At 39.4% G+C, this 25,250-nt stretch overlaps 1 protein-coding gene across 1 annotated transcript in view; it reads left to right on the top strand.

The window, feature by feature from the left end:
- LOC132210462 (protocadherin Fat 3-like) overlaps positions 1-25,250 on the top strand; it is a 118,108-nt gene that overhangs the window by 61,382 nt on the left and 31,476 nt on the right. The window contains exon 5 of the mRNA XM_059650531.1: positions 15,686-18,109. Within this exon, the coding sequence (XP_059506514.1) occupies positions 15,686-18,109 (2,424 nt within the window). The remainder of the gene's footprint in view (positions 1-15,685; positions 18,110-25,250) is intronic.

Here is a 25,250-nt window from a genome sequence, read left to right as displayed (position 1 = left end):
AGTTCACCAGTTCGGTCTTTCTTGACAATTGGCAATGATTTCATAGTGGTCAGTCGATTCACAATTCCAGCAGAATGACTTGAAACCATGTCTCCTCACTATTAGCTAAGTTTCTAGACTAACAGCCCAGTGTTGGTACACGGGGCCATCACCTACACTATGGGCCACTTAACTTTAGTTTCAGATCTTCTTATGGCTAAGGCATATACTTCATTTCCTGATTTTAACGTTCAGATTACTGAAAGTTTACCTGCCCGTTTGTTCATTCGAGCTTGTGAAATTTTAAAACACTCTTCTGCTACTTACTATGCTATTGTCACTCTCTCTCTACAAAAATGGGCATATTGCATTTTTCTGTCGAATAACTTGTCCTTAACCAAATTCAATTGACTTCTAACTTTATGATAACAAATAAATCCAAATGGGCGGAAAACAACAGGTTCATTTGGAGAATATCTGCTAGTAAATATACGAAATCTATCCCTTTTGTTCCAAACCAGTGGGTTCACTGTACTGTTGAAACACGGTTTTTGCAAGCTCTCCAAAGTTAACAGTGATTTTACTCGATGTGCAATTGAATTCAACTGTGTTGTATCCACAATGCTAAATACTTTCTGGAGTATTTTAAACATTATGTTAAAATTGTGATAAATCGAAAGCCAACAATGAGTAAAAAGAAACTAAGTTAACCTTTCTTCCTACTGCAATTATCTTTGAAGGAACAGATTTTGGGAATTGAATTCTCATTACATGATTGCAACGATTCACTGATACCTTAATTTGGTTTTCGTAATTTTTTTCATCAATAAGAGTCATTCGTATGATTCTTCAGAAATAGTTAAGGGTATCAAAGGTGGTAGTTTGATTACCTGTCGATGACTTCCTACCACATCACAGGGACATGTTTTATGATATGGAGATGCTGGTGTTGGACTGGAAGGGGCAAAGTGAGAAGTCACAAGATATCAGGTTAGAGTTAACCAGATATTTTAAAAAATAAAATCATAAGCTTCTGCAGCACTGCCACAACCTCCTGGATTATAACCTGGTGTCTTGTGACTTCTGACACTTTTTTATGGAACTGAATGGCATCTTTATTAAGTCTCGGCCATGTGAAATATGAGTTTATCAATGCCTGTGTTTTCCGTGCTGCTATGTGCTCTGGCAGAGGAAGTACATGTGCCACCCACAATATTTTTTCATGATACCTGAATTGCATCTCTGTTTGATGATCATCCATCAATTTCTGGTCTTCAAAGCTGTAAGTCTCTGTTCCTCGAGGGTATTCTAGTTTCAATATATGAACACACTGGAACCCTTTCTTCCTGAGCTTTTGTGTGATCTGTCTGTGGAAATGTATTTAATGTTGGATCTGCTTCTTCAGCTTTGATTAATGGGGACATATTAAACACATCTTTGAATTACTCTTTATCTGAAACAGGGTTTCAGCAGCCCTAACATTTGTTCTCAGTATTACAGCGGCCTCTGGAAATGGACATTTTCACCATTTATCCGCTCACTGTACACGATGAAAATTGCTTGGAACCTGTTTTTGCATCCGTTTCAACTCTCTACTGTGAACTCAATTTCCATGACTTTAAGCAAAGCTGTGACTTTCACTCTTTCTAAATCATTCGACGGGAGTAGATAAACTTTATATACAAGTAATTTCATAAGTACCTCGATTACTACCAATCCACACAACAAACCACAATCCAACTGGATGTTGGATCATGGAACCTGGATAAACTCGCCACACAATCCATTTCTAATGCTTCACTTTTATTCAATTCTCCTTTAGGAAAAATAAATCCTTGACGTGTAAGAGATTTGATCGGTTTCTTGTTACAGCCTTGATTTAAAGAGAAAGATCTTTATCTCTCCTTTCGTCAAAAATACATCTTGTGTCTCCTGTACCATATACACATTATTTACAGTCACAACAATGTTTACTTCCGTTCTCTTAATTGTACTTTAGCTAAAATTTGTTCTGTAACCTTTTCCACTTGTTTCCTTTTGGGAATCATTCGTTAAAAATCCAGCCATTTCCATGTACTTCCCTTGGCAATTTCGCCGTTTTCATTGAAAGTGTTCTAATGTTTTTCAACGGAATCATCTTGGATTCCGGTCATCACCTCTATTCTTATTAATTTTCCTCCTGGCCTAACGAAGAGACCATGGGGCATTGCCAACTGCTCATTCTTTACTCTGAAATGTCGACTTCTTTCCACTTTCCCAATGTATGTCGAATTTATCAGCAGGGCAGAAAATGGCTTAATTTTATGGATTCTTTCATAATTGTAGTCATTACTGCCTCTTGCCGAGCAGATGTAAATCTCTGGTCCTCAACAAGGCTCCGCACTTGAGAGGGTCGTGAGCTTTTCAGCCCTTCTAAGAGAATGAGCTTGGTTTTAACGTCCAATTCTCGTATCCACAAGTAAAAAAATACCTGTTTAATCATTTCAAACTCATTATTGGCGCACTCAGGATTTTAACTTAAGTTCCTAATGCCTCATGCATTAAGTTGATGGTAAACACACACACACACACACACACACACACACACACACACACACACACACACACACGCACACACACACACAACACACAGTGAAGTGAAAAATGCTTGTATATTATTTGTCAAACGACACTGAATGAGCAGTGCCCAGTTTCCTTTTGTCCAAATTCTTTTGTGTAGTTATTATCTCAAACCCAATATTGAATCTTGCATATTTTCTTTCGTCAAATTTTGGTGATACCTGTGCATTCTCCCACCAGGAACAACATGAGTAATTGATGTCTGATGTTTCAGCAACAACGCTTTAAACTTATTCTCATGTTCTCTCTTTCCACTTCCCCTTTGCAATTCCAGTTCTAGTTTGCGTATTTACATACTTTTCATTCCTATTTCCTCCCTTTTCATTTCCAATGCTACCTCCAGTTCATTATCTTTGTCAGCTATCTCCAGTTCTTCCTTTCTCTCCGAAGGATCAGACTGCTTTAACTGTTCCATTCGCTGGAGTGCCTGGTCTGTCAAGTATTTCCAGTATTTCCAAGTTTCAAGCATACTATAGTTTATCTGTCTTTTTAGATCTGTCAGGTAATACTGCCACTGAGTTGCTTACCAAGTCAATCAACTTGGTCTATGAAAGTTTCCGACAACCCTGCCACCTGCAGGAAATCCTTTACCATTTCCTGTCGTTTGTCCTGATTTGCACTATTTAGCAACAACATGCCTAAATCCTTGTGACCTTTGGTTGAAATAAATCCTAGACAACATCCCACAAAGTTGGTTATAGTTCAATGGGGCTGCTCACAGGAGTTCCTATTCAGTCGAGTCATGACAAAATTTGAAGATGTCCCTACTTAATCTGCTTTGTAGGCCGAGGTTGACAGAACAGGAGGAAACAGGATAAAACATAGAATAATTATTTATTACAAATAAGTAGATTCTACACACAGGTCAACATGATGAATCACACACACACAAACACACACACACGCACACACACACACACACACACACACACACACACACACACACACACACACACACACACCCAAACACCAGATCCTTTCTTTTCCAGGCCCTAAGAAAGCACCAAAACATCAAGCCGATAATAGCTACTAATTATCTAGTTCTTTTCTCACTGCAATACTTGGACCGTTCCGACTGTGCCTGCCTCTTAGAAAGTTTAAATGAAACCTTGCAGAAAATAAGATTGAACAAAATGTCTGTGTATTTTCAGTAATGCTCAAATTTCTTTTCGCTCTCAACAATCCAGTAGGTGCACTGGAATATCACATTTGCCGATACCTTCAGACAAAAAAATGTTTAAGTAAATTTGCTTAGCTTTGACAACACACACCTTATCAAAGATAACCTCAAATTTAACATTTTAAATTATATTCAGGATGCCTTGGAAACGGCAATTGTCTGAACGTACGTGTTCTGAGCATCCCTTGGCGCTGCAAGTTTTTTTCAGCAATTCTTCTATTATTTTGACATGTTTCACTAAATATGCAATTTGTAATTAAATGCTCGTAATATTTCTATTAATTATTCATAAATAAACTTGGTATCACCTTTTTATTCAGGCTTATTTGGGCATTGGTATTCGTGATCAGGCCATGTAACCATGAAAGAATAATGGATTAAACAATTTACTACAGCGGATAACAGCTAAATTAATAAATAAATCTTGTGTTTTTGGAGGTAAAGTGCAAATCCGATAATATCACCTATTCATAGAGTGCATTCGAATCCTTATGAGTTTGTTTTTATTGATGCTGCATTATATTCTAATTACAGCTCAGTTTGTTTTAATGACAATTATCACAGCACCACGTCATGATTTGATACACATATGTTGCAAGAAAGCATGTGCAGAATGACCCCAAAGGCAGGTTGTACTCCGTGTCTTTTTGAAGAATGGATTTATGACAAAGAGAATGGAGAAATTTCAATTTCACCTCTTCAAAAAGCCGCAGAGTTCACATATTGGCAAGTACGGGGGTCTGGCACATAGAACATTTAGAACAGAAGATAACTGGTAAATAATAATAATAAAAAATTAACTGTGAATGTGGAGATAACCCTGCAATGAGAGGCTATTAAAATTCTTACTGTCATCTTGCGTTAGTCTCAGTTTGATGATCCTCAATTATCATTGGAAGGAAAAGCAAACTTTGTGGACCATGCAGCACTCAATTCTTTTCACCCATTTTGAATAAATCCAGAGATAAATTCTTTTCCAAAGTTCGTCATATCTCACTTAAACATGCACACAATTCTTGTGCAGCCATTTATAATATATTATAACATATATATTAAAATATATTACTATTTTTTGTTGAAAACGTGGATAGTATCTACAACAATTTGGAGTATTCAGTAACGATGCCGCTGAGTACTGATTATAATGGTCGTGTACTCCGTGTCATTGCAATTGACGCTGGATCTTTGAACTGGTCTCAAATTAGGACGTGATCTGAACAATCCTTTTAAATGATTCAAGGTATCTAAATTTGCTAGCAAATTCGTAATTAAAGGAAGCATGTTAACTTGTGAGAACAACATTTTCAAGATGACGGTGCTGGTATGGTAGAGAGCGTTAGCGGTCCTGTGCCCATACTTTCGAGTCTGGCTGCAAAATGTTCTATCTTTCTCGCTCCCTATCTCTTCTTTTCATCTTTTCTTCATCTTTCCTCTCGTCTTCTAATGTCCTGGGAGCGGTGTTGGATGACTATGGGTAACGCTGGTGGTGGTGCTCAGATTGAGGCCTCCTGGCTTTGTACGCCTTGAATCTGGGCTTTGAAACTTGAAGGTGCATTAAATGTGGTGAAGCATACTGCCCAGAGCAGCTCATCGTCACCGACAGAGCTTGGTGACCAGAATGGGTTGTGAAGCACATGTTTGAGTTCTGTGTGGACTGGAGGCGAGGACCCAGTGCAGACCGAAGGATGCAAATTGGAGGCAAAGTTCTGGCACGATCTGGAAGTGGGGCCTGGAGCAATCTGGAGGTAAGGCCCAGGCTCGGCGTGAGTTGCTTGAAGGACTGTAATGTTGAACTTAATTGTTTCTTTATTTTTTAAATTTATTTCTTAGATTCCGTACTTCATACGGGACTGTAAGTGGCGACTTTCTGAACTTTTCACTGCATTCATGAGAATACATGTGACTATAAACCTAAATGCAAACAGAAAGAACATGCGATCGTGGTATGTGCTGTCATCAGAGATCGATTTCTGAACTGTTGTATTGGAAAATACTTTTAAATGAAGTCTATTTGGAATTTAAACAGGATCATATGTGGTCAATGTTTTCATTCATGTATATCATTCGAGACACTTTTTAACAATTATTGAAAGTTCACAAATGACCAAAAGCATGTCTTTCGCATTGTAGAATAACAATTCCACAAACAAACTTTGAAGGGCATCAGTCGCAAGTGTTTGCACGGGCAGAAACAGCAAATCAGGTTTTATCATCGAGAATAGTCAATACATTGTATAAATTTTAATCGGAGAGGATATCATTATAAAACATAAATCATAAAATATAGCTCTGTTTTTTTTTGAAAAGATTATTTTAAAATAAATCCAGTAATAGTGTGCTGCAGATTTTATCAGGTGAAATATATGCTAATTAGAAACAGACAGGAAGAACAGGAATAGTCACTTACGCCCTTAGAAACTGTTGTGCCATTCATCTTGATCATGGTTGACCAGCCGACTCAATAGCTTGTTCTTGCTTCCGCAATCCCATATCATTTGATGTTTATAAACACAATTGCTATTTTCAATTCCTTTTTGAAGTCACACATTCTTTTGGCTTAAACTGCTTTCTGAGGTAGGAAATCAACAGGCTTTCCACTGTATGGATGAATCAGTTTCTCCTCATCTCATTCCTAAATGCTTTAACACATACCCATAGACGATGAGGCCTGATTCTGAATTCACGTGTCGCCGTTCAAAACAGCTTGTGTCTTGACAAGGACGAAGCTATCCAACGTCACCGAAGGTCCCAAAGCAACTCTAAACTCCTTAAGGAAGCTCTCTAAAAGTAGACCTGCCTCTCTAACTTACTGAAGTTAAATTGGAGGATGCCACTCTAACTTGAAATGAACAATATAATTGTCAAAAGTCACAGGGTCTGCTGCACCATACTTTCGTGTAAATCTGTGCACAACGTGTAATTTCTAGCAGTGCAACCAAAATATAACGGTTGGCACCTTACAAAAACACTTCCCAAGAGCTTATCTTGAAGCAATGTTTCTGCGGTTATCTGTTGAGACTCTCCGTGAAGCTGTTTGCCGATAAGCGTCAGAAACGCTAAGACAGATCGATTGCCCCCTCCGCCAGGGAAACGACAGAATTCGAGAGGCGAACAGTGTGCGCGCTAACAGTTGGTGGAAATGTTCTGTAAATCTCCCCAGGTTATTCTTCTATATTTCTCATTTCGATAACAGTTTATGGGTATGCTGTTGACTAATATTTGAAATGTATGAAACAAGTCAAGATACTGTGAAACATTTCAATATTTTGCGACAAGTCCAGTTGAGAGCAATGGCGGAAGCAGGGATAAGACAGCCGCTTTTCATGTTCTTAGTTCTGTGCGTAGGATTTAGTGTGGGAGAAGCTTCTCTACTCGATCTGCGAGACAAAAGCGAGCGGGGCCTTTGTTGCAATGTTGTTGAAGATTTAAGAGTAACGATTTGGGATTTAACGACTCGCAAGTTCCTGCTGGTTTCTGATGACTCGAAAGAATACATGGTTTTTAATGTGGAAAATGGATGTTAATGTGTTAATGAAAGAATTGACGGAGAACAACTTTGCAGTAAAACCGCTGCTCGTTCCCTTTCTTTCCAAATTGCTCTCGGCCGTCCTTCGGAAATGTTCCGCGTGGCTTTGGACATACTAACGTATACGAAAATTCACCCTTTTTCTTAGAACAAGGAATGCTATTTGGAAACCAGCGAGATCAATCCGGCCGGCGCTCTCTTCCCTCTGAGAGCGCGTTCTCCGGATCAGTGAGCAAATACAATCAACGTATACCAGGCCAGTCCACATGAGCGTTTTGGTATTATCGTGCAGACAAGAAATGGAACTGAAAGTGCCTCGTTGGTGTGAAAGACGTCTTTGGGCCGTGTGCAACAGCCAATGTTTACTCTGATACTGACGGCCATTGACGGTGGGATTCCGCATAGATCTGGTACAGCTTGGATCAATACTCGTGCCATGACGCAAATGATAACGCACCTATATTCGATCGTGCAACCTACATGGCCGCGGTGTTGGAGAACGTCGCGAATAGCTCTTGGGCACTAAAAGCTTCATGCTGCTGATATCGATGAGGTAACATATTATTTCAACAATTAAGTTTCCCAAAATGTTCGCGATTTATTCAAATTAGACCCGGTAACTGGAGAGATCAGAGTTGAAGACGTTTTGGATTTTGAAGAAAAATCTGCTTATGAACTTGACATACAAGCCGTGACCACCACTCCACCTGTATTGTCAGCTTGTGTGAATGCTGCGTTCGATGTCATTGACACTAATGATAATTTCCCTGAGTTGCATATAACATTTCAGTCCAGTAAAGTGAGGGAGAACGCTCCTTTATGGACGGCAATAGCTCTGAACAGCGTAACTGTAGCGATTTTGGTGAATGTGGGAAGGTCACATGACAGAATCCTCAGAATATTCCACTCAAGATCGAATGTCCATTCACAGAAAGACTTGGACAAGATCAAGACTTGTGCTGATAAGAAGCAAGCAGGATTGCATAACACAAGCTCTAGGCAGCAAGAATTCCCAACAGGAGACCATAAAACCAACTAACTTTGAATGGCATTCCATCACTGAACAACTCCACAATCAACAACCTGGATCGTAGCATTGAGTGGAAAATGAAGTGATCAAACCATAAGCCGACTGGCTTCAAGAGCAGTTCACGAACTGCAACAAATAATTCATTCCACATTCTCCCCAAAGCCCGTCCAACAACCACAATGCACAAGTGAAGAACGCAGTGAATTGCTCTCAACTAGGCTGGATGAGTGATGCTCCAAGAAGATTCCTAAAACTTTACACCCCGTTACAGGGGGAATAAAAAAGAGGCACAATTTATGAACATTTTATTTTACACCTCCAACGCTCACTCCCCGTAGGGAATATAATGCTAGCAGGTTGTTAATTTTTTGATGTGCCACGGGCGTCATTGGAAGGTAATATTTTATTGCTTATCTCTAATCACCCTTCCGAAGGAGGTTCTGAACTACGTTTGTCAATTGCTGGAGTCATTGTGATGTAGGTAGCAATGAATTGGACAGGAACCTCTATGATTTGAACCCCTTGCCACTGAAGTTACAATGATACATTTCCAAGTCTGGAAGTTGAGCGACCTGGAGGTGAACTTTCAGGTTCTGGTGTTCCCATACAAATGTTCCTATTATCTTTAAAAATGCAAGTGGCCTGCAGTTTAAAAGGAGCTGTCTGAGGAAACTCGATGAATTTCTGCACTGCATCTATCTGATGGTATACCGGGCTGACACTGTACATCTGTGAGATATAAAGTGAATGCCTCCGAAGGTGAAGAAGCAAAACGGGCTGCTTTGTCCTTGCTGGCGTCAAGCGTCTTTAGTGATGTTAGAAAAGTACCACGCAGGCAAGTGGGGGACATTGCAATGCATTTTTGACATATGTCTTGCAGATTGTAGACAGGCTTTGGGGCGCCTGGAGGCGAGTTACAAACTTCAAGATCCCTATCCTTTGATCTGTTCTTGTCGCCAAAATATTTACATGGCTGGCCTTGTCTACTTTGTGGTCAATGGTAATCCAAGTACATTGGCAGTGAGGGATTCATAGACGGTAAAGCTAGTGTACATGAAAGGGTGATAACTGGATTTTCTGTTGGTGGTCAAGAAAAAATTGGATTTGACAATTGCCGTTTAAAGATCAATGATATCGAGGAAAAGCAGGAACATTGTATTGAGTTGGATAATCGCCCATGATCACAATAAATGTCATTGCGGACTAAAAGTTTTGATTAGCCTATTCATGATCCTGTTTTCTATGTTTCTGTAGCCATTGTCTGGTACTTTTATAGCATCAGCCCGCTTGCTCACACTAGCCTGGAAATTGTCCATGTCTTGTTGCATTTGGGTATGAATTATTCCACTTTCTGAAGCACTGCAAGTGCGCTGAGCATTTTAAAGTCGTCAGTGAGCATTGTCACTTCTGGCTTTGTGATGGATGGAATGTCATTGATGAAGAAGCTGAAGATCGTCGTTTCCAGCGCAACATAATGAAGGGTTACTGCAGTGATGTACTAGAGGTGAGCTACATCAACTGTCCTAGAGCTACAACCATCTTTATTTGTCCCAAGAACGAGTCAAATGATACGCAGCACGTTCAGAAATTCTCCACAATCACACACATGGGAACCTTGGAGGGGAAGTTAGAAAGTCGTAGATTAAAATTGCATTCTATAAACCTGAGCATAAAATATATGCTGGCACCAAAGTACTGTGCAGAGAGAATGCCGCCCTGTTTGGAGGTGCAGTTTTAGGAACCATACTTTAAGTTAAATTCCTTACTTTTCCTGCCAGGTGGTGGAAAATGTTCCCACGGCATTCTTTCAATGAATAGCGAATCTCCTTTTTGACGTTCATCCCTCAATCTATACAATGGAAACAACATAGATTAGCTTTGTCTTTTTCCTTCTGCTTCTGGGAACTATCTTGATTACCACATTTCATCAAATTATGTTAGTGGCTTGTTTTATTGATACGTTTCTCACCTAAAAGCTGGTTAATCGACCGTGAGGCCATAAAGTACGCTGCAGAATTTCAATTCTTCTTTTGTGATAATGAATGCCGGTCTATAACCCCAGGTTAATCTTTTTAAGAAACACTTTACTCCTAATTTTGTCATTATTATGTTATACTGGCGTTTGCTATTTACGGAATGAAGTGTTTCAGGCCTAAATGCCAAGGAATTTAATTTCATAAAGTTGGCCGCCAGTACCACTGACTTATCAATCATTTTTGAGGGAGGCTAAAGTTTTCCGATAGTCTGTTTCAGGGGCATGTGAAGTAAATTCTTCAAAATTCTTGGACGCTTCCATTTGCATTTTAGTAAGAAAAAGAATGAAACCTATCATACACATTTGGTCTGGTCTGCTTTCCATGTGATTCTATCTGAACGGTGTGCTGGGCAATGCGGAAAGAACAACAAACGATGAACTAGCTCGTGGCAGTGACATCATGTGAACGAATGAATGACTCAATAGTAATAATAAACTTGGAACAAAACAAATGAGTTGACAGTGCAACTGGAAATAAATATGGGTGATTTGAGAACCATTAGAGAGACGGAGTTGCAAGATGGAAAAATTAGGACCTGGATATTCAAAAGTGCAATACGTTTCAGAAGTACAGAAGTCAGGTAAGGAATGAAGTGCATTTCTCTTCTTTCGAATGATATCTGTACACTAAAACGTGATTATCTCGGGACTAGATATCAAAATATAGAATTAGTTTGTAAAGAAATTAGGGAAAAAAACACAAGTTAAACTTCAGTTTTGGTCCTGGTTGATAAGCTCCCTAGCTTTAGCCATCCTTTCGCCAAGAGTATACAATAAAATGTAATTGGGACGTGCCAAAAAAGAACACCAACAATCATGAAATATTTTCGTTTACCCACAGGCTGGAGTAATCACCTTAGCTAGAGTAGCCGTGGTGATCAGTTTGTAAAATTCTCCAGGCACCTTTGGAAGAAAAACACTTTCTAGACCGAAACAGACAGCACGCAATATTCCAGGTATTGTTATGAACCTGTCAGAAATTCGCAATACAGACATTTGAAGACCAAACGAAAGCTCTATACCAAAGGTGCCACCAGCTAGAAAGGCGATATCTTCAGGCCTGAAACAAAGTTTTAAAGGTACAGGAGCCATCATATTATTTGGTATCATCATACAAATTAGAAAGGACGAACATTTTATTCATGCTTTTGTGAAAAAAATCTATTAATATAGCAGCTTATTCACAACTCTTATCCGATAACACACGTGTTTATTTCATTTTCAGAAATTCTTATTTTAGCGAGGAAATTCAATGGATTTCTGGTAATGCATCTGCCCTGATAACAAAAATCATTAAAATGAAGGTGTTATAATATTAGTTTTGTTTAAGCTGCTAATTACCCTTTTTGAGAAAATTTATTTTGGAAGAAAGCTATTGTTAGAAAATGGGTTTACTGACATTCGGTATTTAGGTAAGAATTAGGCAAGAATTACAACCCAAAATTTTATGACAAGTTGATGATGGCTGGTATTGAGTGTATAATATACTTTGTCAGATTCATAGCTCTTTCGCCAATTCAAATTATATTAAACTTTCTTTTCTTTTAGGGAAGCATTATGTGAAACCTTCTTTGTATTAATGAGACCAGAGAATTTACTGACTAACATAGAAAGTGTTGAAAATGCAAAGCATCTGTGGAAGTAGAATCGCAGTGAACGTTTGAGGTAGACGAGCTTTCATCAGCAATCATTAAAGACATCTTAGTGTGATGAGTTGGACCAAAACTGAAAAATGTACTAATTGTATCAGTTTTTTACGGCAGTTGCGTAAATGTTGTGGAATTAATCAATATGCAATTGAATTCAAGGTTCAGCTGAATTTGATGCAATAAGACATTCTAAAGAACGAAAGTAACAAAGTGTGAAGCTGGATGAACACAGCAGACCAAGCAGCATCTCAGGAGTGCTCCAGAGATGCTGTTTGGCCTGCTGTGTTCATCCAGCTTCACACTTTGTTATCTTGGATTCTCCAGCATCTGCAGTTCCCATTATCTCTAAAGAACTATTGTGTTGGGCCGTCTTTCAGTGCATTGGTCGTGTCCCTATATCTGAACCAAGAAGCCTGGCTTCAAGTACCTGCTCTAGAGGTCTGTAATAATATGTCTGAAGAGATTCATGAGAAAAATTGGATAATTTCTTTTTAAAGAAAAAAAGAACGACTGCATAGTGTCCTCTTTGGATGCAGGAAGAGTGCCCCTATCGCTGGACCGGGATGACGGGGTCAAGTCTAACCTGTGCGAGAGGGGTGTACTCACACCTCTAAAAAGATTGATTCGTAAAAAAGGTTCAATAATTTAAAAGAAAATACCGTGAAATTCTTAAACAAAATACAAAATTATGAAACAAACTGGCGAAAGGTAAAGAAAGTCAGAAGTTAATTGAAAAAGCTTAATATGCAATTTGACGATTTAATATATTTATTTTACAATAACCAAACTTGTTCTGAAAGGGTGTTCACAATTGAATATGCGAGCTGTGTTGTAAAGTATTATTTTTGCACAATCAGTATTTAATAAACAAAGAAGATGTCCCCTGGGCCGGATGGGATTTATCCTCGGATCCTCTGGGAAGCAAGGGAGGAGATTGCCGACCCTTTGACATTGATCTTTAACTTGTCATTGTCTACAGGAATCGTGCCAGACGACTGGAGGACAGCAAATGTGGCTCCCCTGTTCAAGAAGGGGAGTAGAGACAACCCTGGTAATTATAGACCAGTGAGCCTTACCTCAGTTGTCGGTAAAGTGTTGGAAAAGGTTATAAGATAGTATTTATAATCATCTAGAAAAGAATAATTTGATTAGGGATAGTTAGCACGGTTTTGTGAAGGAAAGGTCGTGTCTCACAAACCTTATTGAGTTCTTTGAGAAGGTGACCAAACAGGTAGATGAGAGTAAACTGGTTGATGTGGTGTATATGGATTTCAGCAAGGCGTTCGATAAGGTCCCCACAGTAGGCTATTGTACAAAATGCGGAGGAATGGGATTGTGGGAGATACAGCAGTTTGGATCAGAAATTGGCTTGCTGAAAGAAGACAGAGGGTGGTAGTTGATGGGAAATGTTCATCCTGGAGAGCAGTTACTAGTGGTGTACCGCAAGGGTCGGTGTTGGGTCCACTGTTGTTTCTCGTTTTTACAATGACCTGGATGAGGGCTTAGAAGAATGGGTTAGTAAATTTGCAAATGACACTAAGGTCGGTGGAGTTGTGGATAGTGACGAAGGATGTTGTAGGTTGCAGAGAGACATAGATAAGCTGCAGAGCTGGGCTGAGAGGTGGCAAATGGAGTTTAATTCGGACAAGTATGAGGTGATGCACTTTGGTAGGAGTAACCAGAAGGCAAAGTACTGGGCTAATGGTAAGATTCTTGGTAGTGTGGATGAGCAGAGAGATCTCAGTGTCCATGTGCACAGATACTTGAAAGTTGCCACCCAGGTTGACAGGGTTGTTAAGAAGGCATACAGTGTTTTAGCTTTTATTAATAGAGGGATCGAGTTCTGGAACCAAGAGGTTATGCTGCAGCTGTACAAAACTTGGAGTGTTGTGTACAGTTCTGGTCACCACATTACAAGAAGGATGTGGAAGCTTTGGAAAGGGTGCCGATGAGATTTACTGGGATGTTTCCTGGTATGGAGGGAAGATGTTACGAGGAAAGGCTGAGGGACTTGAGGCTGTTTTCGTTCGAGGGAAGAAGGTTGAGAGGTGACTTAATTGAGACATATAAAATAATCAGAGGGTTAGATAGGGTGGACAGGGAGAGCCTTGTTCGTAGGATGGTGATGGTGAGCACGAGGGGGCATAGCTTTAAATCAAGCGGTGAAAGATATAGGACAGATGTCAGAGGTAGTTTCTTTACTCAGAGAGTAGCAAGGGAATTAAACACTTTGCCTGCAACAGTAGTAGATTCACCAACTTTAAGTTCGTTTAAGTCATCATTGGATAAGCATATGGACGTACATGGAATAGTGTAGGTTCGATGGGCTCAGTTCGATGTGAAAGGTCGGCACAACATCGAGGGCCGAAGGGCCTGTACTGTGCTGTAATGTTCTATGTTCTATAACGTGACATCCGCGCCATACAAATGCCATGCTATGACCATCACCAGTAACAAGCAATCTATCCAGAACCCTACGACATTCAATGGTGTTACCATCATTGAATCCCCCACGATCAATATCCTGGGGGTGCAGTTAACCAGAAACTCAACTGGTCTCACCACATTAACAGAGCAGCCACCAGAGCAAGCCAGAAGCTGGGAATGCTGCGACGAGTAACTCACCACCTGACTCCTCAAAGCCTGCCGACCATCTACAAGGCACGACAGGAACGTGATGGAATATTTCCCACATGCCTGGATGAGTGCAGACCCAGCAACACTCATGAAGCTTGACACTATCCAGGAAAAATCAGCCCGCTTGATTGGCAGTACATCTATAAGCATTCACTCCCTTCAACACCAATACTCCGTCGCAGCAGTGTGTACTATTCACAGCACCTTCCAAACCCACGACCACTAAAGGACAAGGGCAGCAGATATATGGGAATGCCACCACCTTCAAGTTCCCCTCCAAGTCACTCAACATCATGACTTGGAAATATATCGTAGTTCGTTCACTGTCGCTGGTTGAAAAACCATGAATTCCCTCCCTAATAACATTGTGGGTCAAGCCACAGCAGGAGTACTTTGTGGTTCAAAAAGGCAGCGCACCACCACCTTCTCAAGGGCAACTAGGAATGGACAAGGAATGCTGGCCAGCCAGGGACGCCCACAATCCACAATTGAATGAATAAAAAAAACTTTGTACATAAATGTAAGTTTCGAGGAAAAATAAAAACGCCAGATCATCTATATTTAACACTGTTCACTCAACAGTGCATGCAATGTAAAATTGACAATTAATGACATCATTAATGCATTCCACGAATTATAATGTTCTTTTAATGTATGTCATATGAGAAGTCAGCGTAACATGTGGTCACACTGTAAACACAACTAGCTATGTTTCCTTGTCTGAAGATTTTGATTGCGCACATGTAAATAAATACTTTTGAAGCAGTACAGCTTTAAGATCTGTTGTTGCAGTTATTGGTTGGGACACTTTGTGTCGCTGTCTACCAATAAGGAGCTGAAACACTCGTCGCGATCTACCCACCTCCTCTCGCAGGGCTTGAAGGCGAAGATTAACAATGTAAGAGGCAGACTGTAGCCGCATTAATGATGAAAGGACGTGTTCCGAAGAGAATTTCTATCTCTCGCGTCAAAATTAGAAATCAGATGTGAGGTTCTCCTTTTTATCGGAGGCGACAAGGTAACTAATAATTATTGAAAAATCAAGAAAGAGCAATGGCAAACATATTCGGCAGCAGGGCGTCTTTCATTTTTCTGCAAAGTGTATTGGACCTTGTTTTGGGGCAAATTCACTACTCGATTCCCGAGGAGTTGGAGCATGGGGCCTTCGTAGGGCATATTGCTGAGGATTTGAGTCTGAACGTTCGGGAATTGTCGGGCCGCAAATTTCGACTGGTCTCTGACGGTGGAAAGCAATACATGGAGGTAAATCCGAATAGTGGAGTATTATTTGTTAATGCAAGAATCGACAGAGAACAGCTTTGCAGTAAAAGCTCTGCCTGCTTCCTTTCTTTTCAAATAATGCTCGAAAACCCTTCGGAGATGCATCGCGTTTCAGTAGAAATACTGGACATAAATGATAATGCACCTAGCTTTTCAAAGGACGAGTATGTTCTACGGATCATTGAAGCCATTGCACCAGGAACGCGTTTGCCTCTTGAGAGCGCCCACGATGCAGACGTCGGCACGAATGCTATTAGCGTTTACCAGATTAGCGTAAACGAACACTTTGGCCTAAATTTTCAGACGAGAAATGATGCGAGTACAAGTGCCGAACTGTTATTAGAAAAGCCCTTGGACCGTGAACTACAGTCAACTTTTGACCTTGTGCTTACTGCCGTTGATGGTGGGATTCCTCACAAATCCGGCACTGCTCGGATTCGAATTTATATTATGGACGTAAATGATAACGCGCCGGTGTTTGATCAGGAAATATACAGGGCCAACGTTGAAGAAAACACCCCGAAAGGCACTTTAGTAATAAAACTCAATGCTGTTGATTCGGATGAAGGCACAAATGCTGAGCTAACATATTCTTTCACTCGTCACGCTTCGCAAAAGGCGCGTGAGGTTTTCAAATTAGACCCGACAACCGGAGAAATCAGAGTTGAAGGAGCACTAGATTTTGAAGATTTGGGTACGTATGAGCTCGATGTAGAAGCTGTGGATAAAGGCCCCTATCCAATGGTAGGACATGCGAAAGTTATCGTCGGATTAATCGATAAGAATGACAATGCCCCTGAGATTGAAGTGATGTCATTATCCAGTACAGTACCGGAAGATGCTGCACCTGGGACCAGGATAGCTACGATCAGTGTAAGGGATGTTGATTCCAATGAAAACGGACAAACTCAATGTGATGTTGAAATGGATGTACCATTTCAATTACAGACGGCTTTAAGGAACAGCTATAATTTGGTCACCATTCGTGCTTTGGATCGGGAAACAATCCCAACATACAATATATCCATTTCGGCTCGTGACAAAGGATCTCCGCCTCTCGCCACCAAGAAGTTTCTAATTGTGTCAGTTTCTGATGTAAACGATAATGCGCCAAGATTTACACAATCCACGTACAACGTGTTTGTAATGGAAAACAATAGACCCGGTGCTTCTATCTTTGCTGTCACTGCTTCGGATCCAGATTTGGATCAGAATGGAGAAGTGTCCTATATCATCTTGGAAAAGCAAATTCAACACGGATCTGCCTCTCCTTATATTACGATTAGCTCGAAGAGTGGAAATATTAATGCTATACATCCATTCGACTATGAAAAGCAGAAGAGCTTTCAGTTCAAAGTTGAAGCTCGGGATGGTGGAACACCCGCCCTGAGCAGTACTGCCATTGTGGACGTTATTATTCTAGATCAAAATGACAATGCTCCTCTTATTATTTCGCCTTCAGCGTGGAATGCTTCGTCAGCTGTGAAGATTCTGGGTCAATCGCTATACCCGGGGAACTTGGTCACCAAGGTAATCGCAATCGATGCGGATTCAGGGCAGAACATGCGGCTTTCCTTCAAAATTCTTGAAGCCACTGATCCCAGTCTCCTCAGTGTCGGCCTACTTACTGGAGAAATAAAAGCAGTCCGACGTTTTCAGAACTACGATTCTACAGTACAAAGAGTAGTTATCATGGTGAAAGATAATGGACTGCCCAGTCTCTCCAGCACGTCTACAATCTACTTTTCAATCATACCCAATGATACAGAAAAGATCTCCGTGCATAGTCACCAAGCCAGAAATCCAGAACATTTTTCGAATCTGCATGTCTATTTAATTATCTTGTTTGGTTCTACATCCTTTACGTTTCTTGTAATCATAATTTTCCTGGTTGCACTGAGGTGCAAACAAGCCAGAAATTCAAATTATTATGAGTCTACAAATTATTGTTGCTGTAGGCGGCAGGAGTCGGATGCTGCTTTTAATCGGAGAGCCGTGCCGAAAGAATTGATTAGTTATCCCGGCGGTCTTCAGACAGTCCCCATTTCTGAAGGGAATCAGTACACTGTCTGTTTATCTCCAGAATCGTCCAAAAGTGATTTCTTATTTTTGAAGCCTTGTGATGTAACTTTACCTCTTAATCATTTGAGTGTTCATCGCAGCAGTGTAAGAAATTAATAATTTTCTAATGGAAATAATTGTTCGCAATTTATTGCTGAGTGGAGTTTATCTATTGCTCAAAGCAATTAAAATGCATCTGTACTCATATGCATTGCTCAGATATGTACAAATATTAATCGTCATACGTGTTTGGTTGATGCTAATATTTTGAATGACCAGTCGAGCATGTTGTATTTATGTTAGAGTGAAGTGCTCACTCCCTACTTGTTGTAATTTCTTTCCTGTCAGATGTTCTAAATATTTGAAGCCAACATTCCGCTGGCAAATAGAAATGTAGCTGATGACAAGCCTCCAACATTTCTGGTCACTCTGTTCCGTTAAAACTTCAGATTTTGACTAAAAATATGTGAAGCAGTGAGATGTTTTAAAACTCATATCTCTTGCGTGATGTTCTCAGATTTTATTCCTTGATCGTGTAGATTGATGTTGGAAGGGATAAATTGAGCTAAAAGGAAAGATCAAATGGACAGAACTTTGTCATTTTTGCTATTACTGCATAATGTTGTCATCTTGTTAAATTATTTTAAAAATAAGATTTTTTTTCAGATGAGGGCAAAATGGAACAAGAGTTTATTTTTAATTTTTAAAGCTTCTTCGTAATTCAACACTGCGTTGCAGCTTAAGATTTTTCATGAAGACATTGTGAAGAAAAGTATTTAAAAACATTTTTGAAGTGTAACAGCTTAAGAAAAAAGCGCTGTGACATTGGATCAGCAGGTTTTAACCAATATTAAACGTTAGTTTCGAAAATGTACTCGTGAACAGAAATAAGTTAGAAATTAATGCAGTAGAAGCTAATTCAGAATGAATCACTTCCATTAGTAAACATAGCCGAAGAAATCTGATTCCTTGCAGTCTCCAACTTAATTCTCTAACCGTCCCGAACATTGCTAATCCATCAGACACATTTGGAAATATTTTCCTGTTTGCAGTCAAAATTACTCTTATTTAGATCCGTGTGCCTCGACATTTTGGAGATGTAACTGTTCAATGGTGTTTTATGCAATTTTGTCCTATCCATCAATAAATCTGACTCTTAGCATGAATTATGTTCATACTGTTAACTCAGATAGAAAAGAAGCAGTGGAAGCATGGAAAAGAATGTTTACTCTGGGATACCATATTTTCTAACATACAGAGCTTAGGATAGAAATGTGGATGCCATGGAGTGGAGACAAACTATGAAATTTTAAAGTTATAACTCAGAAGAAGGCATAGCAAGTGATGAATAATAGAGGCAAGCCCACGTGCATGGCAAGTGTGTTGAGATGTAAATGTTATTTTTAGGCGAGCAAAGTAAAAATATGCTGCAACTAACCAAATACATTACTCTTTCAAATTGTTTGAACTGTTTAATAATATACTAATAGCTGAATTGTCATGCAATCCTTTAAATTCTGTTGATTTTGAAGTTACTAGACAGAGACTCCACACTGACGAGAAGAGCAGATTGTGTGAGGATACTATAATAACTAAATATAATCACCTTCATAAGCAACTGAGGTGAGGATCCTGCGATAGACAGCTTCACCTAGTTTAGTAAACATGTGAGTAACATGAGATAAGTTGACATCACCTTCAGGAACATTCAAATTGAGCAGCTAGCAGCTGTCCGCAGGTGTCACCAAGAAGAGTAGGCGAGAAGAGAATGTGTGGCTGGTCGTCAGCCACACCTTGAGGAACCAGCAATTTTACCTGTCTGATACATTTAGATAGAGATAGGATCATTGTAACTGATAGGAATTGATCTTGGTCAGCTGCAAAGACAGTAGCTATATGTTTGGTGAGACTCTTGCAAGTGATTACGATATTTCTATACCGAGTTTTTATCCTAGCTTAACAGTTGGTAAATTTAGTAATATGTGTAAGGTAACATAAACTAGTGAAAATGCACACAATCATTCAAAAATTTTAATTACGGGAGTGAAGTTGATGTGCCACAGAATCTCAAAATGTGGAATTTCAGTTTACTCCAAAATTACAGTGTTTGACTCCAGCCGTTGTGTTCCAGCCATTTGCGACCGTTTGAGACGTCTGCTAGTTGCTTGAAATGAACTTTCAGTGGCAAAATTTCCAGTTCTGTGGAAATGTGGGATTTGTATTCATCTGTACTTCACATCTACTGTGCATAGCCCAGTCTTTTCGTTGGCCACATAGCAAGGAAAGTAGAAGGGATTTTAAATTAACTATTGAATTAAATGGGGACCAATGATCAAATATGTGATGACGCTGTAAAGCAAAAACAAGGTCAAGGTTAAATTGAAAGCGAGGAAGACAGGAGGTCAGAAACAGACTGCGACAGCTAGGAAGAGAGCGAGAGCGTGAATGCACGATTCAATCAACAAATAAACTCTAATTTACCAAGAAAGTAAACTGATGTAACTAAATTCTTAATGGCTGATTGAATGTAGTATTTAAAACAATAAAATAACCCCAGAAATAAACTAAAAATATACGTAGCATCAGGCGATAAGGCTCGGGACCCGAGTCGTTTTGGTACAGGCCATGTACGAATGTCTGGAAAATGTGAGGCGGTGATTTTTCAGTTAAAGATTGCATCAGCATAAGAGATAGCGATGAAGTAAGGCCAGTAAACCGAGACTGGAAACAGTTTGCATGGAAACAAGCAGTGATAGTGTCAAAGTCATTTTGAAAGAGGTATACAGACCCCTAAAAGTAACCATACTGCGCGGTCGTGAAAAGGGAAGAAAAAGTGAGAGATTGTTGGAAAGGAATGGCACAAATCAATGGATTCTTTACTTTTCATACTGAAAGGAAAAGCCAACTGCGAAAAGATAACCTTGGTGAGGGGATCATAGAATGTGTTTGCGCCACGTTTTTAGTATATTCTGAAGCTAAGTGAACACCAGTCCAAACTAGATCTAAGTTTTGTTAATAAAAGAATTAATTCAGAGTCTTCACGAGAAGACGCCCGAGATAATAGCAAACAAAAAATGACTGAAATTACATGCCTGTTGAAGGGAGAGAGGATTTGGTTGGTGGCTACTTGTAAAACTTAATTTTGGATATTAAGGTGCTCATGATAGCAATGTGAATTTGCAAGTTAAGTTGAAAGGATAGGTGAATAGAGGTATGGCAGGCATTTAATGTACCATTTCAATGCACAATAGATACATTCAAAAGAGTATGAGAAAATTATAGATTGATTAGATCGAAAAAAAGGGTAATACGACGCTCAAAAAGAAACAACACAAAGTTGTGCAAACACTGGAAGCATGTTAAAATACTGGGTATAATTTATTACATCTAATAACTGCTGAAAGCCTAATATAGATGGAAATAATAGTATGTGAAAGAAAACAGTGCAGAAATAATCACACTTTCTATCAATAGCTTAAAATACTTTGCAAAGTGAGCATTAGTCCTTAAGAAAGTGAGACTGAAGGATTAATAAACAGAAGTTAAGAAGCGATACACAGATTCACCAGGTTATTTGCATTAGTTTTGTAAATAGAGGGCACAGGTAACATTACATGAATGGCCATGATCAGGATAGGTATTGGAAGGAGGAACTCTGGAAAATCACTATCACCAGAAAAATTGAACCCTGAACAGAAAAGTATTTCACCTTGAAGAACATTATTCTACGTGGTTAACACAAGTTGATGTATTTTCTGAAACTAATTTCACAAATTTGATTTAATTTTTGTTCAAAATTCTCCTGATTCTCTGATCGTCCCGCAAGATTTTAAGACAGTGAATATGACTTCTTCATAAAAAAGAGAGGGTGACAGAAAGGTAATATCTACAAGACTTATATATCCAAAATGTTGCAAGTAATGATTAAGGAAGGCATCGCTCAGTAATTGTGAAAGTCCAAATTAATCTGGAGGAGACATGTTTTAGTTGAATGGGAAATTATGTTTAAACAATCTATTGTAGTCCTTTCAGGAGTTAACATGTTCTGTGGATGAAGGCAACTCAGTAAGTATGCGAAACTTAGATTTCCAGTTGGCATTTGAATAGATAGAATATCAAAGGTTATTGAAGAAAATAATAATTCATTCTCTAGAGAGTATCATGTTGACATGAAGGGAAGATTAGAAGAATATATGGAAACAGAAAATAGAAAGAACTTTTTTACCGATTGGATTGATGAAATAAATACTGATTCACGGTATAAGTGCTGAGCCTCAGTTGTTTAAAATTTACTTCAATTGCAGATATTAAGATAGAGAAATTATAGTTGCCAAGTTTACCAAGCACGCAAGGATAATTCGAAAGGTGAATTGTGGAAGAAGTTAGTGGTGGGGATTGAACAATAAATTTGGGAAGTTATAATTCAATCATACAGCGTTGTAGGACTCTATCTTGCACAGTACTGGTCACTTTATATAAGGAAGAAGATAAGTATGTTGTAAGAGGTTGACAAAAATGACTAAATTAAAACACTTAATGGGTGTGGGGTATCTTATGAGCAAGGTATGGCCAGGCTAGAATTGCGCCCTCTGCATCTGGAAAGGTGAGAAGTGATTTGCTTCAAACATTTCACGTCCTGGGGGATCTAGTTAAGGTAGACATGGAGAGCGTGTTTCATCTAATGGGAGACTGTACGCCAAGGTTTCACAGTTTTAAAGTCAGGAATTGCTGATTTGAAACAGAGATGAAGCAAAATATTTTACTTGAAGTGTCACAAGCTTGTGGAATTCTCTTCCTGAAAAAGCAGTTGAAGCAGAATTCTTGAACATGTTTCAGACAGGGATTCATCATTATTGTTAATCAAGGGGCTGAAAATTTAACAAGGGTAAGCCGAAACCTGAATTTAAGATAACATGCAGATTAGCTATGGCTGATGAAGAATCAGATGAAAATCAAAATATTGACTCCGATTCACTCTCTGTAAATATTACCGAGCTTTAAGAGCTCCTCCAGGAATTTATATTCTTATTTCTGAATTACAGAAGATGCAGTATTTTGTTTTCACCTGAATGTCATGGAATGCTTGAGTGACCTACTCCACCTTCTAACTACTGTATATGTATATATTCTAAAATTGTTATCATATCATGTTGAACCTGCTTGCAGAGCTCAATTGTAAATCAGAGCACATGACAGCACGGAGGCAAAGCTCATGTCTGCTCCTTTCAACAACTACTCTCCAACTTTCATGTTATTACATACGTTAGCCCACCACTTTTCTATCATCATCAATGTCACGCAATCCAGGTGAAGCATGTCAGCAGATTACTATATTGAGAGGACTTCTAATGAAGGAAGTCACCAAATTTATCAGATTCATTTCGGATGTTGTTCTTGATCATAGTGCACATTTACAATTCTCTTAAACTGTGCAAATATTCCAAAATCAATTGTCTCGGCTTGTCTTGTATGCCACACAGCTTTTTGATAATCATTTTATAAATTGGCATTTCAACAATAAACACAAAGATGCATTAGAAGCATGCTTGCTGAATATGGAGGATAGCAGAAATTCTTCAAGTCGTTTGTTTTTCAATGCAAAGTGCCTCAAACAACAACTGCAGTATCTGGTCAAATAGCTAGACCTTTTAAAAATTAGTTATAATGCAGACAACATTTCAAGGAACCAAGGATTTATGAATTTGATGCTCAAGAAGTGGGCAACTTGGTTTGACAGGACGTGCAAAACATATCACAAAACGATGGATTGTCCCTGCTGTCAAGGCTGAACACCAGCTGTGTTTTTGAATTATATATGCATGACATCGCACCGTGCTTCATACAACTCTTATATTTGATAGTTGAGAATATGCCAAGATTTTTTAAAACTGTCTTTGGTGTTAGCTCTTGATATGTTTAAACTTAGTAGTGGGGCGGGGGTGGTGGTGGGGGGGACAAACTGGAAACTTAAGAACGAAGTTAAAGGGAAAGCGAAAAGAAGAGAAATTAAGAATAACAACGGAATCAACGGAGTATAAACCTCAAGAAAGGATCGTAGCGTATGACCAAGTGAAATAGGGATTGATAGGAAGGGTGAGGGGAGTAACGAATTAAAAGTATTACATATGAATGCACGAAGCATAAGAAGGAAGGTGGATGAGGTTGAGGCTTAGTTGGAAATTGGCAGGTACGATGTTGTGGGGTTAACTGAGACATGGCTTCAGGAGGACAAGGCTATACGTGCTATCGAAAGGACAGACTGACGGGCAGAGGGGGTAGGGTGGCCCTGTTGGTGAGGAATGATATTCAGTCCCTTGCGAGGGGGGACATAGAATCAGGAGATATAGAGTCAGTATGGAGAGAGCTGAGAAATTCTGACGGTAGAAAGACCATAATGAGAGTTACCTACAGGCCCTTAAACAGTAGTCTGGATGTAGGGTGTAAGTTGAATCAGGAGTTGAAATTGGCATGTCGCAAAGGCATTACTACAGTTGTTTCGGGAGATTTCAACATGTAGGTAGACTGGGAGAATCAGGATGGTACTGGACCCCGAAGAAAGCGAGTTTGTGGAGTGCCTCCAAGATGGATTCTTAGAACAGCTTGCACTGGAGCCAAACAGGGAGGAGGCAATTCTGGATCTGGTGTTGTGCAATGAACCAGATTTGATCATGACCTCGAAGTAAAGGAGCCATTAGGAGGTGGTGGCCATAATATGATAAGTTTTACTCTTCAATTTGAGAGGGAGAAGGGAGAATTGGAAGTGTCAGTATTGCAGTTGAACAAAGAGAGCTATGGAGCTATGAGGGAAGAGCTGGCCAAAGTTCAATGGTACAATGCCCTAGCAGGGATGGCAGTTGAATAACAATGGCAGATATTTCTGGATTTAATGCAGAAGGTACAGGATCTGTTCACTCCAAAGAGGAAGAAAAATCCGAAGGGGAGGCAAGGGCGGCTGTAGCTGATGAGGGAATTTAAGGACTGTATAAAGATAAAAAAGAAGAAGTATAACATAGCAAAGATGAGTGGGAAGCCGAAGGACTGTGAAACTTATAAAGAACAACTGAAGATAACTAAAAAGGCAACACATGGAGAAAAAATGAGGTACAAAGTCAAACTGGTCAAAAATATAAAGGAGAGTGGTCAAAGCTTTTTTAGGTATGTGAAAAGAAAAAAAAAGTTAAGACTAAAATTGGGCCCTTGAAGACAGAAACGGGTGAATTTATTATGGGGAACAAGGAAATGGCAGAAGAGCT

Source organism: Stegostoma tigrinum, chromosome 13, assembly GCF_030684315.1.
Source record: "Stegostoma tigrinum isolate sSteTig4 chromosome 13, sSteTig4.hap1, whole genome shotgun sequence".
Classification (NCBI taxonomy): Eukaryota; Metazoa; Chordata; class Chondrichthyes; order Orectolobiformes; family Stegostomatidae; genus Stegostoma; species Stegostoma tigrinum.
Note: the sequence above shows the minus strand (reverse complement) of the source record. Positions and strands in the feature narration are given on the sequence as shown.